The sequence below is a fragment of the Martes martes genome, assembly GCF_963455335.1.
Source record: "Martes martes genome assembly, chromosome: X".
NCBI lineage: Eukaryota > Metazoa > Chordata > Mammalia > Carnivora > Mustelidae > Martes > Martes martes.
In genome coordinates this window covers 1,491,124-1,505,401 of record NC_137897.1, presented here as the reverse complement: position 1 = coordinate 1,505,401, position 14,278 = coordinate 1,491,124, and the positions used below count along the sequence as shown (strand labels likewise).

General features: G+C 48.8%; 1 protein-coding gene across 4 annotated transcripts in view; it reads right to left on the bottom strand.

Moving 5' to 3' along the window:
- The window catches only part of GYG2 (glycogenin 2), a 36,027-nt gene extending 22,270 nt beyond the window's left edge, over positions 1 to 13,757 (bottom strand). For 2 of the 4 annotated variants that reach the window (XM_080794981.1, XM_080794983.1), the window contains exons 1-3: positions 13,554 to 13,692; positions 12,707 to 12,842; positions 7,213 to 7,354 (exon numbers count right to left, since the gene is read on the bottom strand). In XM_080794981.1, coding sequence (XP_080651107.1) covers positions 7,213 to 7,354; positions 12,707 to 12,713 — 149 coding nt within the window. In that variant the 5' untranslated portion in view covers positions 12,714 to 12,842; positions 13,554 to 13,692. Of the gene's footprint in view, positions 1 to 7,212; positions 7,355 to 12,706; positions 12,845 to 13,553 lie in introns of those variants that run through there. The other 2 variants (XM_080794984.1, XM_080794982.1) reach the window with 2 other exon arrangements.
- Positions 13,758 to 14,278: the final 521 nt, after the last annotated feature.

Here is a 14,278-nt window from a genome sequence, read left to right as displayed (position 1 = left end):
TAAAGAAGAATTCCAAATACAAAATGAATTAGAAATGAGGGAAATAGAAGATCACCATTAGGTTAACACCACCATAATAATGATTGCTGACAAGGTTCACCAATGGATGCTAAAATGAATGAGTAAAGTTTTGAAAGAAACAGCATGTTTTCATATGTTGAAAGTATCTCCTCCAAGGTATCCATCAATTACAAAGACAAAAATCATAACCCCACAGATAATACCTTGATCAAGGTTTAAATCGCCAGTAACAGAACAGAAAAACATCACATAACTTCAGTCTACTAACTGAAAAAATACTGGACAAATGCAAGTCCCCAAAATTCTATAAAACAAATGACTAGTACTCCTTGAAAATGTCAAGGTCATGACACATAAGGAAAGAAGGAGAAAAGGTCATAGATGGAAAGTCACAAGGACAGGTATAACAACTAAGCCCTGGTTGGGAACAGAATCATATACTATCAAAGGCCTCCTTTATTTTCAACATTTTGTGTTGTGATTGATGTTGCCTCCTGTATGTGTCTAGGATGTGGCTGGATTTTATGTCTATTCTCTGTCCTTTAAATGGGGTTTTAAACCTGATCACCTTTAGTATGATCATTGATATATTCGAGCGGAGTCCTACAGTTTTATTACCCGCCCCCCTTTTTTACATGTATCAGAGTCTCTTCTTCTTTCTAATTCTTTCCCACCATCCACTCCAAGGATTACATTTTTTTCCCCATTCCATGCATTTTCCATTAATGCTTGGGAAGTTGTACATATCCTGTCTAGGCTTCTGATGGTTATCACCCTCGACTTTCGACACACATATTTAAACTTGTATTTTCTACTGATTGTAAAGACAGTCAGCATTCTCTGTCTTCACCCCAAATGAGACAGGAACACCAGCCTATGTTCACTTCTGTCCCTTCCCTCTGTCCCCGTCATTCACCTCTGTGTGGACTGCAAATCCCAGATTATTTTCATAACTATGCCTCAACACATTTACAATTAACTTTGAGTTTTATTCATATTATTGGCTTGGTGTTACATCTTTATTGTAAGTTTTTCTTCCTTGTACGTTTTTCTTCCTTGGATTCACAATTCAGTGTGCTTGAGGATATCCTCAAGTAATTCTGTTCCCAAACATCATCCAGGGGTAAAATCTTCAACCTTTTATGTATTTGGAACTTCTTTAATTTGCTTTTGAATTGCACAGATTTGGCTAGATACAGAAAACTCAAAACTGCAAAATTATTTTGCCCCCCCCCGAGGATGGTGGGGGGAGGGGTGAAACAGGTGAGAGGGATTAAGAGGTACAGACTTCCCGTTATAAAGCGAGTAAGTCACAGAGGTGAAGAGTACAGCCCCGGGGATGTAAGAATAATAATGTCAAAATTCTGTACAGTGACCCTACTTATTGTGGTGAGCACTCTATAATGCACAGAATGTCAAATCACCGTGCTGTACACTGGAAACTAATGTACTACGCTACGTCAACCATACTTTTGTAGACAGACACATGGAATTACTTTGCCCAGAAAATCTGAGACATCTGCTCCCTCAACCTGACCGATGCTGAAACGCTTTTAGCGCCTTTCTCTGTTCTTGGTGCTCTGTTACCACCACCCCTGGGTATCGACATGTGTGTCCGCTCATTCTGCTCAACACTCAAGGGGCAGCATTCTCAGAGCTGAAACAGGAAAGGAGTTAATTCCTACAATTTGTTCTCTCTTTCACTCCTTTTGAAACTTCCATTAGGAAGCAGATGTTGGTGCTTCCGGGATCTATCTGTTATATCCTGTTCCAGCTTGTATCTTATTTTTTTTTGATGCCTTTTCATCAAATGCTATTAAAAGTACCTACATCTCTGAGAAAGCACTATCTCATCGCCAAGGTTCCCTTGCTTTTAACCCTGTTATTTATGGAATTTATGGCATCCTTAGGGTTGTATACAGATCCGGGAGCGGGGGCGGTAGGGTGGAAGGCAAAAGAAATATCACTCCATGTTGCTACAAATAGACTGTGATGTATGTCCCCAAATTCCTTTGTTCAGCTCTGCCTGTTTTCTCAAAATAAGTGCCTGGGCTGGGAATCAAATCTCAAGACTACAATTTGAAGCTTTCTGCAGAAAGATTACCCCACTCTGCCCTTGGGCCACACCGCCTGAAAAAACAGAGTGGTGGTCCTCATACCCACACCCTTGGTCACTTTCGGTCACCTGTCATTATTTGTCACTGGACCATAGGTCACTGTTCCTCAGCTCTCCCAGTGATTACAAAGTATGTTATGGGTCCCATAAATGCTAACTCGTTCTGTAATACTGAACCTTCCCAGGATTCCTGGATGTTTCTGAATATTTTACAGTTCATCTCAAATGGACCAGGAGACTGAAGAAAGTCAGTGTGGACAGCTTTTATGGACCCTGAGGAGACAGGAATGGAGGACAGAGTCGTGTGTGCTTCCGGGGTCCTTTTGGCTTTATCAGGACCGTCCTGTGAAAAAAGTATGACTTTCTCCAATCACCAGGGGGACTAACGGGCCACTAGGCAACCAAGAAAGACCCCATGTTTCCCATCTCTTGGTCCCTCAGGACAGCGTCCCCTGCTCTGCATCTGCTGGAGCCTCTGGTCTGACTCTGAAGGTCAGGCGTCTGGACACAAGGGATGTGTTTCTCTCTAGGGGCTGTAGAGCTCATCTTTGGCAAGAGGAAACACACTGTACAGATTGATGAAGTTGAAACACTTTTGAGAGAATGGCTTTTAGCCAATTTGCCTCTAGTCTAATGATGTCATTCGATGTCAAAGACAGAGATCTGCCCTCCAAAACAGCAACATTTACAAAGACAGCTGCCAACCTAGCTGGTCATAAATATCCCCCATAGACATACCGACGGTTCATACCCTCCACCATTGTGAGATTCATCCGTCCATTTGTGACGCTTGGTTTTAAGACTTCTTTGGATATTATACAGACCAACAAGCCTCCTCCCCATGATAGATTTTGTAAATGTGTCCCTTAGTTGATTTGTTTGATCTTTTACTTTTATACATAGTATTTCTGACCTGTAGAGGTCCTGGTGGTCTCCTCTGCTTTCATTTAAGACAGTTTTCCCCACATTCGAATGAATGAATTCATCATCGAGATGAATGAGCCATCCACGGCAGTGTCTGGAGAATCTTTCCTTATCTCAACTTCAGGGAGGGTTGTGGATGGTGATCCTACTAGCATATGGTGGGTGGAGACCGGGGACACTGCTCCACACCCTCCAGTGCCCAGGATGCCCCAACTCAGAGAGCCCTCCAACCCCACATCTCAGTATTGCCCAGGCTGAGACACTCTGGTTTACTGACTTCTAAGATTTTTCTATCCTTTAAAAATTTTATCTTTACACTCATAATCTACCTGAATTCATCTTGGTACACATGGATGCGCTGAATTATACAGAGGTCATGAACTGTCTTCCTTAGGGCACCATTTATTTCCCCATGATATACCTCGCATGGTCCTCCTACTCTTGTGTATGTCAAGGCTTTTCTCATCTACATGTAAAACACAACCAAACCTGTAAATCAAGTTTGGGTATCAAGATTAGGACGGTTTCTTAAAATAAATGAACACATTCTTTTTTTTTTTTTCCCCCCTCGGCTCTGAGATATCTCCTATCACATGGAAACCCATTCACTGTACCCAACGTAACAGAACCGTTCTTTATAACTGCCCGGGGCTCAGAACCTTCTACCAGATAAGCCTTTGATAACATTCTCCACTTTCCACCCTGGGGTACTGGTGAGCAGTCTTTTCTATGCCTTCTAGTATCAATGTGGGGTCATCTGAGTTTCCCTACAAGGATCAAGTATTTCATCAATCTCACCAGCAAAGTGCTCTGTGTCCTATTTGCTTTGAAAATAGAAGTTGCTTGCAAATGACTACTTTTTCACTTTAATTTTGGATACTTATGTTTTCTGTCATCTTAACTTACTTTTTGATAATCCAACACTTGGACTTGTTTCCTGTTCCCCATTTTCAGTTTTCATGAATCTCTTCTCTCTTGCCTTGTGTATTTTTTGTTTGTTTTAAATTTTTTTCCAACTGGGTAATTTCTTCACTGATTTTAATCTTTGTATTGTTTGCCTTGTGTACTTTTTGTTTGTTTTAATGTAAGATTTTTTGGACCTTGATAATTTATTTCTTCACTGATTTTAAAGTTTCTCTCTGGAATGGCTCTAATTTTCCACTTTGGTTTGTATAGGTAGCATTCATATTGCGAATATTTTTTTAAGCACCATAGAATTCAAGGTTTGATTTGTTCACTTATGAAGTGTTTAGCAATTTCTGATTTAAAATGTCTAAGGGTAACGCTGGTTTTAAATTCAGCTTGCCATTAATGTCTAGTTTTATTACAGTATAGTCAAAGACTATAACATTCAATTCCTGCTCCAAGTGACACATTAAATGCCTCCTCGTACTGAGAGTATAAAATCAATTTTTCTAAGTGGTCCATGGCTGGTGAGAACAAAGATTACCATTTACATAATGCATAACATTTAAGAGATACCTCATGCATTATTCATTAGATCAATTTACTCACGTGTCTGCTTCATTTGTGAGTTAAACACTAGGAAAACTACATAAAAATACTCTCCCTCTTCTGTTCTTTGCATTTCCTTGTGTATGAAATAACGTTTTTTAATACGCTTTATGTGGTGATTGTTGGCGCACCAAGGATCTTGAGCAGTGTATCTGAAATGCAAATTCTACTCTTTATTATGTAGGGTTCCTTGTCTGGATTGTTACACGTAGAAAACCATATGACTGTTTCTGCTTTTCCTTTCTTCTTCACGTGATCCGATAACTCTGTCCATCGTTCATTAGGTAACTATACCAGACAGAGGAGGTGGGTGGGGGATGGGTTAAGGAGGTGATGGGGATAAGGCTGGGGGGGGTCACTTGTCACGATGAGCACCAGGTGATGTTTCAAAGTCCTGAATCACTATATTGTGCACTTGAAACCAATATTATACTGTATGTTAACTAACTGGAATTTAAATCAAAACTTAAGGGGCACCTGAGTGGTTCAGTGGTTTAAAGCCTCTGCCTTCGGCTTAGGTCATGATCTCGGGGTCATGGGATCGAGCCCCGCATCGGGCTCTCTGCTCGGCAGGGAACCTGCTTCCCCCTCTCTCTGCCTGCCTCTGCCTACTTGTCATCTCTGTCAGTCAAATAAATAAATTGAAAAATATATTAAAAAAAACTTAATAAAAATACATATATCAGATAACATGGGTCCTTCTTAAATGTGCATAGTTTCGTAAATATATCTATGATGATTATCTACCCTCAATACTAGGGTTTTTTTACTCTCCTCCTTGTCATTCCGATCTTTCTCATTAAGTTGTGGGTTTTGATACAATGTTCAGCCAGCAGATGACAATTTTTTTTTCTTTTACTAGCAAAATCTGTAAGCACCTACATGTTTGAGAATCACTTCTGATCGATTGCCAATAACAGATAAACTTGGCCAGATGGCTTATGGGATGTATCCAGAAATCTTTATCACCGCAACTTTAGAAAGTGGTCAGTCCACAGACATCTACGTTTGGGGTGTTTATTTGCTTTGCTCCCCTCTGGTGATACCCATTTTTTCTGGTGCTTCTTCACCATGGGGAATGCTCTTCACATACGTCCTTGTTTCCAAGCTGGTTTCATTTGCTCTCTGCTGGGAAGGAGACTCACCTCTGTTTTAAAGCTTCCTACTCTACACACTTCTGCTCCAGTAGTGGGAAGCCTCTGACATTTCCCGTATCAATGACTCTCACAGTCTGCAGGGAAGACGGCATGGAATGGGATCTCTAAAAAGTCTAGCTTTTTAGCAATTTTTATTTCCTGTTAACTCAGTACATCCTACCAGTTCCATTTGTATCAACAAGTCTCTACTTCCACAAATTTTATTAAAAGCACGTCTTGGATCTTTTCCAAAGTCCTTCTGTTCCACACACTAACTTTTTTCATGAACACGGTCTCTCCCTGAACTTGAGTATGATGTCCCCACCTTCACCTGGAGAAACATTTTGTATGCTCGGTGCTGATTTAAATTCTTCTCTGTCTTCACCTTGATACAAAAAGTGGGCTGATGCTTCGTCAAGGAGCGGGTGGGTTCTCGTTGCTTCAGACTACCTGGTCGGAATCATGACTGGCCTTTCAGATCTCAGCCCTGAGAGGGGGCTGAGCAAACCCGACATCGCTCGTTTAATGATGTAGGGAGGGACAGAGCAGGAAACCCCTCCAGGACCCATGTCCTTACACTGAGTAATGAAGTCTCTGTGACTACTACAATCAGACTGAATTACAGCAGCTGCCCCAGCTCCCTTTCCTGGTGTCCTCTGCTAACTGGGACAACCCCTTACCAGAGCAGGCCTCCGCGTACTAGAGATGAGCCTATGCACACTTTTCCAGGCTTCTGCAAACTCTGGGCCTCCCTCTGTCCTCAAATGCTGCTCACGCAGAGCCTGACTCTCGTCTGCCAACCCCTGCCTTCGAGAAGTCTCCATGCACATGCTCCATCAAGATGACATTCGTCACCTGGGAGCATCCAGAAGGAACAAATGGTCTCCCCAGTGAACTCGTGCCACTTAAAATACTGTGGGGACACCACTGTCCATGTGTCTACAGATGGGAACAACCCCACATTCAGCCTGGAATGCACAACCCGCTCTACAGAACTAGGGCGCCAACGGGCTCAGGTGTCCACATTTGCAAGCACGCGCTCAAGGACCTATGGCCACCCATCCTGTCCACCTAAGCGTGGACTCATCCTTGACCTCCCATCTCAAGCCCCGCATGGCAATGTCAAGACATGGCTTTGAGCAATCGTGAGAGACTCAGGCATGCACTCACCACCACAGAACAGCTCTGAACAGGGCAGAGCCCCGTGCAGGAACGTCCACTCAACTTCCCGAGAAACATGCACATGGGGTCGGAGATGCACAAGGACATGGAAATCCATTCTGGACATGCAAGATTCTGCAGAACCACACGTGACTTGCTACGACTTCCACCCTTAAACCTCTCACCTCCTCTACAACACTTGCGTCCTTTGATGATGAACTGAGTGGACCAGCATCCCATGCCCACGGAGTCAGCGGGAATTCCAGACCCACCGACGGTTCTGGGGACCTCCAAGAGCCACAGCAACCAGCCGGGCACCAGAGAATCTTCCTGACTTACCTGAGCAGACTGGACACCTGTGGGGTGATGAGCACCACCAGCTTCCTGGTCGCACGCTGGTTCCTCAGGGACTGTCCCAGGACCAGCGCGCCCTGGCAGTAGACGTCATTGGTGGCCAGTGTCACGAACGCCTGGTCAGACACTGCGGGTGTGGACAAAGACACCACAGTCACGTGCCTGGTGGAAATCGGGAGGTGGCAGGGTTGGCGGTCACCCCTCTCTGAAGCTTCACCAGCTGAACCAAGTAACTGCTCCATAGTTTACCAATGTTTATGGGAACACTTTACTGACGTCCTTCCTGCTCCCTCCCTCCCTGTCTCCCTCCCTTCCTTCTTCCCTACCTCCCTTCTTTCCTTACTTCCTCCCTCCCTCCCCTCCTTCCTCCCTCTCTCCCTTCCTTTCTTCCTTCCATTTTTAGTAATGTCTCTGCCCAACATAGGGCTTGAACTCATGACTCCGAGCTCAAGACTCTTAAGATCCATGCTGAGCCACCCGGACAACCGCCCCCCATCTTTCCCTTTGAAAACACACGAACACACGCAGACACACACAGACAGCGTAAGGAGCCTGCGTGCGATGCCTTATTTTTCTCTGCATTCGAGTGTAAAAACTCACCCAAACACCCTGAATCTGAGACACAAACAAATCAAAACCTGTAAGCAACCGCCCAAGTATCTGAGCTAGGATCCAGATGCCTGCCCAACTTGGAACAAAACAAAACAACAACACAAAACTGTGCCCAGTTTCATAGGGTCTCACTCGGAGGGGAGGAAATGCAAACAGGGGATCCAATTGACGGCAATTTCCAGTCTAAGCGCATCCTTGCGGTGGTGGTAGCTTTCATGGGGACTTCCAACCAGCTTAATTCCTGCTCCCCCAGGAGCGTGTTGCCAGGAGAGAGACAGCAGTTTAAAGAAATCCGGTGCAGGCTCCCGTGCTGTGTGCAGAAATTAAAATTCACAGCACGCGCCGCAGGGTGAGAACACACAGACCTCGCTTCTCAAAGAGCAGAGCGTCCTCCCCTCCCCGGGCCAGCAGCTCCCCAAGCAGGGCCCGAAGGACTGGCGTTCTCGCTAAATATAACATGACAAACGCAAACTTCTGAGGCCCGGTTCCCAGGGCGGGGGGCCGCCTCTTTGACCTTATACATTCCATGGGGGTAAATTCCAAAACGTGCCTGTTACAACAGGCTCTTGTCTGCCCGTTCTTGATGCTGCTGCTGCTGCTTTCCCAAATTAAGAAGAGTCTGGGAACTCCTGGCCTCTCCACTGTGACTTGTGGGTTATACTCAGAGAGGGAAGTTCCAAACTCAACTTTGCAGTCCCCCCGAAGTATGTATGTATATATGTATCTGCCTGTCCATCCATCCATCCATCCATCATATCTATCTATCGTGCATCCATCCATCAATCTATCCATTCTTACGTCTGCCTATTTACCATTCATCCATCCATCAGTCCATCTATCCATTCATCTATCTATAATCTATCATCCATCCATCCATCATATCTATCTATCCATCCACGTATCCATCCATCTGTCCATCCATCTATCCATCTATCCATCCATCCATCCATCTATCCATCCATCCCTGTGTCTATGTATCTATCATCCATCCATCTACCCATCCATCCATCCACCCATCCATCCTATCTATCTATCATGCATCCATCCATTTATCCATCCATCTATCTATCCATTCTTATGTCTGCCTATTTACCATTCATCCATCCATCAGTCCATCTATCCATTCATCTATCTATAATCTATCATCCATCTATCCATCCATCATATCGATCCATCCACATATCCATCCATCCATCCATCCATCTATCCATCTATCCATCCATCCATCCCTGTGTCTATGTATCTATCATCCATCCATCCATCCATCTATCCATCCATCTATCCATCTATCCATCCATCCCTGTGTCTATGTATCTATAATCCACCCATCTATCCATCTATCCATCCATCCATCCATCCATCCATCTATCCATCTACCCATCCATCCTTGTGTCTATGTATCTATAATCCACCCATCTATCCATCTATCCATCCATCCATCCATCTATCCATCCATCCCCGTGTCTATGTATCTATCATCCATCCTTGTGTCCATCCATCCATCCATCCATCCATGTGTCTGTCTATCATCCATCTATCTATCCATCCATCTATCCATCCATCCATCCATCCTTCCATCCTTATGTCTATCTATCCATCTATACATCCATCTATCTATCTACCCATCCATTCATCATATCTATCTATCATCAATCTATCCATCTATCATAGCTATCTATCCATCCATCTATCATCCATCCATCCATCCTATCTCTCCATCCGTGTATCCCTCTTATCTACCATATATCTATCCATGAGATGTTCGAGGGGCAGGAGACACCCCCTATGGACATATCTGAGACATGGGAACAAAGACTGGGGTCCTCTAGAGACTTCAGGGTGACAAGACAGTCCAATGTCCAGAACAGACCACCCTGTGATGGGATGACTGACCAGATAAGAGGAAGGTGCAGCTGCATTAGCCCAAGGGAAAGTACTAGACAGAATATAACACAAAGAGCAAAGTCACCAAAATTGGTTAATGCATACACTGGTTTTGCTGCATTTTTGTAAGGATATAAATGTAACTGCTGTAATCAGTGCATATTATGAGCTAAAATATGTTCCCCCTCCCCTGGCCAAACTCGTAGGAAGTCCTCACTCCCAGGACCTCAGAATATGGGTATATTTGGAGATGGGGTCTTGAAAGAGGTAAATTGAGGTTACTGGCGTGAGTCCTGATCTGCCAAGACCGGGGTCCTTACAGGAAGAGGGGATGAGAACACAGACACACACACAAAGGGATGACCATGTGAGGACATGGGGAGAATGTGGTGTCTACACACCAAGCAGGGGGAACCTGCCTCAGCCCCGCCTGGATCTCGGACTCCCAGCCTCAGCCCCACATGGATTTCAGATTCCCAGCTTCCAGGACTGGGAGGAATAAATATATATTCTCTAAGGCACCCTATCTGTCACATTTGTTATGTCAGCCCTAGGACCCTAGTACGTTGGGGCATTAACGTCGGGAAGCAGACCCGGTAATGCCACACCCACACTGGAGGAAATGGGCCCAGCAATCACCTGGTTACACTCTCAGGCTCCATTTCCATCATTGTAACTTGGCTATTTCCTTGACATAGTTCCTTTGTCAACAATTTAAACTGGATCCTTCTCAAAGAAAAACAAATTCACAACACATCTTGGTTGGATATTTCTAAAGGGAACATGGAGGTCCTTCTGAGTGGAAGGTAACAGAAGACATGAAAAGCACCCAACTAGATTATTCCTACTCCTTTATCCTCGCAATGATCACTAAGGAAACCGCAATCCAATTGCCAGGGTCTGTTTTGACTCAACCATGGTTGATAAATATGGGCCTCCTTCCCGGGAGACTTATCAAACCAGAAACCAGAACAATTAGATTTCCAACCATCTCATGTTTCAGACCTACTTTGTTGGAACACATCAGCTGATTCCACGTGAGAACGAGTCACGTGTGAGGCAGGGGGAAGCCGGGAGGTCCTGGGAGCAGAAGTGCTCCGTGACCCATGGAGCGGAGCACATCATCTGGGAGGGCTTTGGGGACCCCAAGTGACACACCAAGGACTGGTATTTGTCCCAAAGCTTCCCGATTCAATGAGAATCCATCGGACACATCTCCTGTGGACCCCACGTCACATCGTGATTTGCAGGATGGACAGAGACAGTGCTGGGTCTACAGAGCCTGTAAACTCTGTCCTTGATTAGGGTGGAGGGATTCGTGGTCCTGTCAACAGGCTGACACCACAGCACCCCGGGAGAGCAGACCCCCTCTCTCCAGCGGCTCCAACACGCACACTCACGCTCTGCGCGGAAGACCTGTCTGTCTGAAGGCTGGCCGCCAGGGCCCCACGCCTGATGTTGTGAGATCACTCATGGAGAAGAGCCACCATCAGAGGCCCAAGACCAGTGGATTTTAAGGATGGAAATTCATTAACAGGTTTCCAGGGGCCACACAGTCTTGGTTTTAAGAAGTTACCAATGACCACGTCTCATGGCGGCATCGAAGAACCTCCGTGACCGCCCAAGGACACCGTAATTAGAGTCCTCTGTCCCCCAACATGGCGCCAGGGTGGGGACTCGAGGAGTGTCTGTACTCCAAGCAACAGTTTAAGAAAAAAAAAAAAATACATATTCTGTAACATGGAGTTCAGCCCAAAGAATGTGGTGGCTGAGAGTTTCATAACGAATCTGGGAGAAAGGTCCATTTTTATCCGTTTCTAGTTGTTGTGCGTCCTCCACTCCCTCCACCTTCTATGCACCCTCCCCCTCCCCGAAATAACATGGCCGGCTTCCCCCTCCGTCCCTGCCCTTTTACTCAAAGGTGGTTTTTGTTCCCCGGATACCCACGTCCTCGGGTCTCCGAGCACATTCCAGGGCTGAGGGAGATGTGTCCAAAGGCGGCTCATTGAATGGTGCCATTATATGGACCCTAGCGGGTTTGGGGGGGAAAGTGGTTTTCGTTCTGGAGACCTGCAAACGGCTCCCGGGGACAGAGAAACCGTTCTGCTTCTCCTCGGACTAGATTCCTACAGCGGGAACCACAGGAAACCATGCCTTGGGCCCCGCCTCAACTGTTTTCCTTTCTGAGGCCAGACTGGGAGAGAACAGTGTGGAAACCGCTCTGTGATTGTACCAAATTGTTCCTCTGATACAAAGTTACCTGTTGTTTAAAAAAAAGGGGGGGGGGTGGGGAGCTCATGGATGATCCTGTCTGGTCTGGTGTGAGGTGGAGGTTTTCTTGATAAAAACAGAACATGCATCTCTCTTACGGGTTAAGGCCACAATCGCATTATCTAATTTCTAACCCTCTGAACTGTCCACATCGGATGTCCATAAGGCCCCCGGAAAGGCAGGTGCGTAGGACTGAATCTGACCCTTGATGGGGGCCAGCCCTTGCCCTAAGCCCCAGCCGTGTGGCCATCCCAAGCCTGCTGCCCTGAGTTATCCCAATTTTACTGGATAACGAAGTGTGCCTATGGTCTGAACTTGGGAAGTCCCAGAGGCACTGTGTTCCTAAAATTTAGGGACATGAGCTTCCTCTCTGTCTACCAGTGGGTCAGAAAAAGCACTCAGTGACATTTTATGCCCAAGACACAAGCCCATGTAAAGTCTTAAGGTTGCGTTTTACAGAAGGGAAATTCAGCAATCTGGAGGCCCCCTGACCAGGCTATATAAATGGACCCCTCCCAGCGGGTGAGACTCGGCCCATCTCGACCTGCGCCTGGCAGGGCTAGTCTCTGCAAACCCAAGGATACACTGGGGAGGCATTGGGGAGGCGAGGGGCTTGGGGGTGACAAAGGTGGGGGGTTCTCCCCACAGCAAATGGATCTCACAGGCACCAGTCGGAACAGGGAGGCTGGACGGAAAGCGTTCACTGACTCACCCGGCATGGTTTGGGCACAGTGGGGCCGCCGTGCGCCTGGGCTCTCTTGGGCGTGGTGGGTGAACTCTGCCGCCTGAGGCAAGGCCTAGCGGAGGCGGAGGCGTGGTCTGCAGGGGACCCTCGCAGATTTCCAGGCCTGCAGGTGACAGCTCAGCATTCCAGACACCCATAGCTGTACCCCAACCCGTGGCCCCCCTACCCGCCCCGCGGCAGCTGTGCGCCACTGGACGGAAGCCACACCCACGACCCCCATGCCCTGCACCTCTCCCTCCGTGCTCCTGGGCAGCCCTCTGCCTTACAGCCAGGCTCCCCGCGACGCCCCGTCCTCTTCCCGGAGTCTCCTGCAACCCTCTGCGCCCCGCTTGTCCTCCCTGCCCTGGGACACGCTCAGGCCCTTGCTCGCCCGGGTTTCAGAAGCGTCCCCGCTGCGCCCCCCACTTTCTCCCGGCTGCGGTTTGTCCTGGGCTCCAGCCCGGCGCCCCTCGACTTCCCTACTGCTACGGAGTCACCTGCGACCCGGCTGCGCCCCGCCCCTCCTCCGCGCTCCTGGGGGCCCCGGCCTCCCTGCGGCCCCGTCACCTCCTTTCTCGCGAGGACCCCACTGAGCTCTCTACCCTGCGCACCTCGGCCGTGGACTCTTGGGCAGCCCTGCGCCTCCCAGGGCCCCAGCCCGACCAAGCGGCCTCCATGGCCCCACACCCCCTGCGCGCTCCCGCAGTCCCAGCCCTCCCCACGCCCACCGTCCCGCGCCTCCCTAGCGCTCCCGCACCTCCCGGAGCGCCCTCCCCAAACAGCTCCCCAGCACCCTCGCAACCCCTCGCCCCCCACAACCCCTCGCCCCCCACACCTCCTGCGCGCTCCCGCGGCCTCTCGCCCGGCCGGCGCTGGGAGGGCCCCGCGGCCCGCGCCCCGCGATTGGCCGCTCGCCGGAAGCCCGGCCCCACCCCCGCTCGGCCTCCGGGGCGCGGGTCCCCCGCGGAGGAGCCGCGGCCCCAGCCCGCCTCCCCGGCGCGCCGCCTGCCGCGGATCCCGCGGCCCGGAGAGAGCCGTACTGGGCCCGCGGCCGCCTTCCGATCCCGCGCCCCGCCCCTGCCCCCCGCGGCCCCCTCCCCGCGGAATCCGGGAGCCCGAGGTGTCGAGGTTCGGACATTTAACCTTTACCCAGCCCGCTCCAGAGTAAATGTTTGCTGTGGCCCCGAAGCCTGGGCCCAAGGCCAGCCGGCTGCGCTGCAGAGGCCACGCTGGGACTGCGGCGCACTGGATCTGACTGCCTTCGGGGGTGGGCGAAGGAAGGAGTCAGGCACCGGCGCACGCCCGGACGCGGGAGAGGATCGCAAGATAAATGAAGCCTTGGCGCCTCAGCGGTTGAATCCGTGCGCGCATGGGCGGAGGCGCCAGTGAGTGTGTGCGTGAGCGAGGGCGCGCGTGCGCGTGCAGGAGTGCGGCTGGGCAGGCCCGCGGGACGCCGCGAGCGGGTGGGTGCGACCGTGCGCTGCGCACTTGGATGTGTGAGTGATGGGTCGCGTGCACGGATGCGGGGGTGCACCACGCGTGAAGGCATGAGCGAGGATG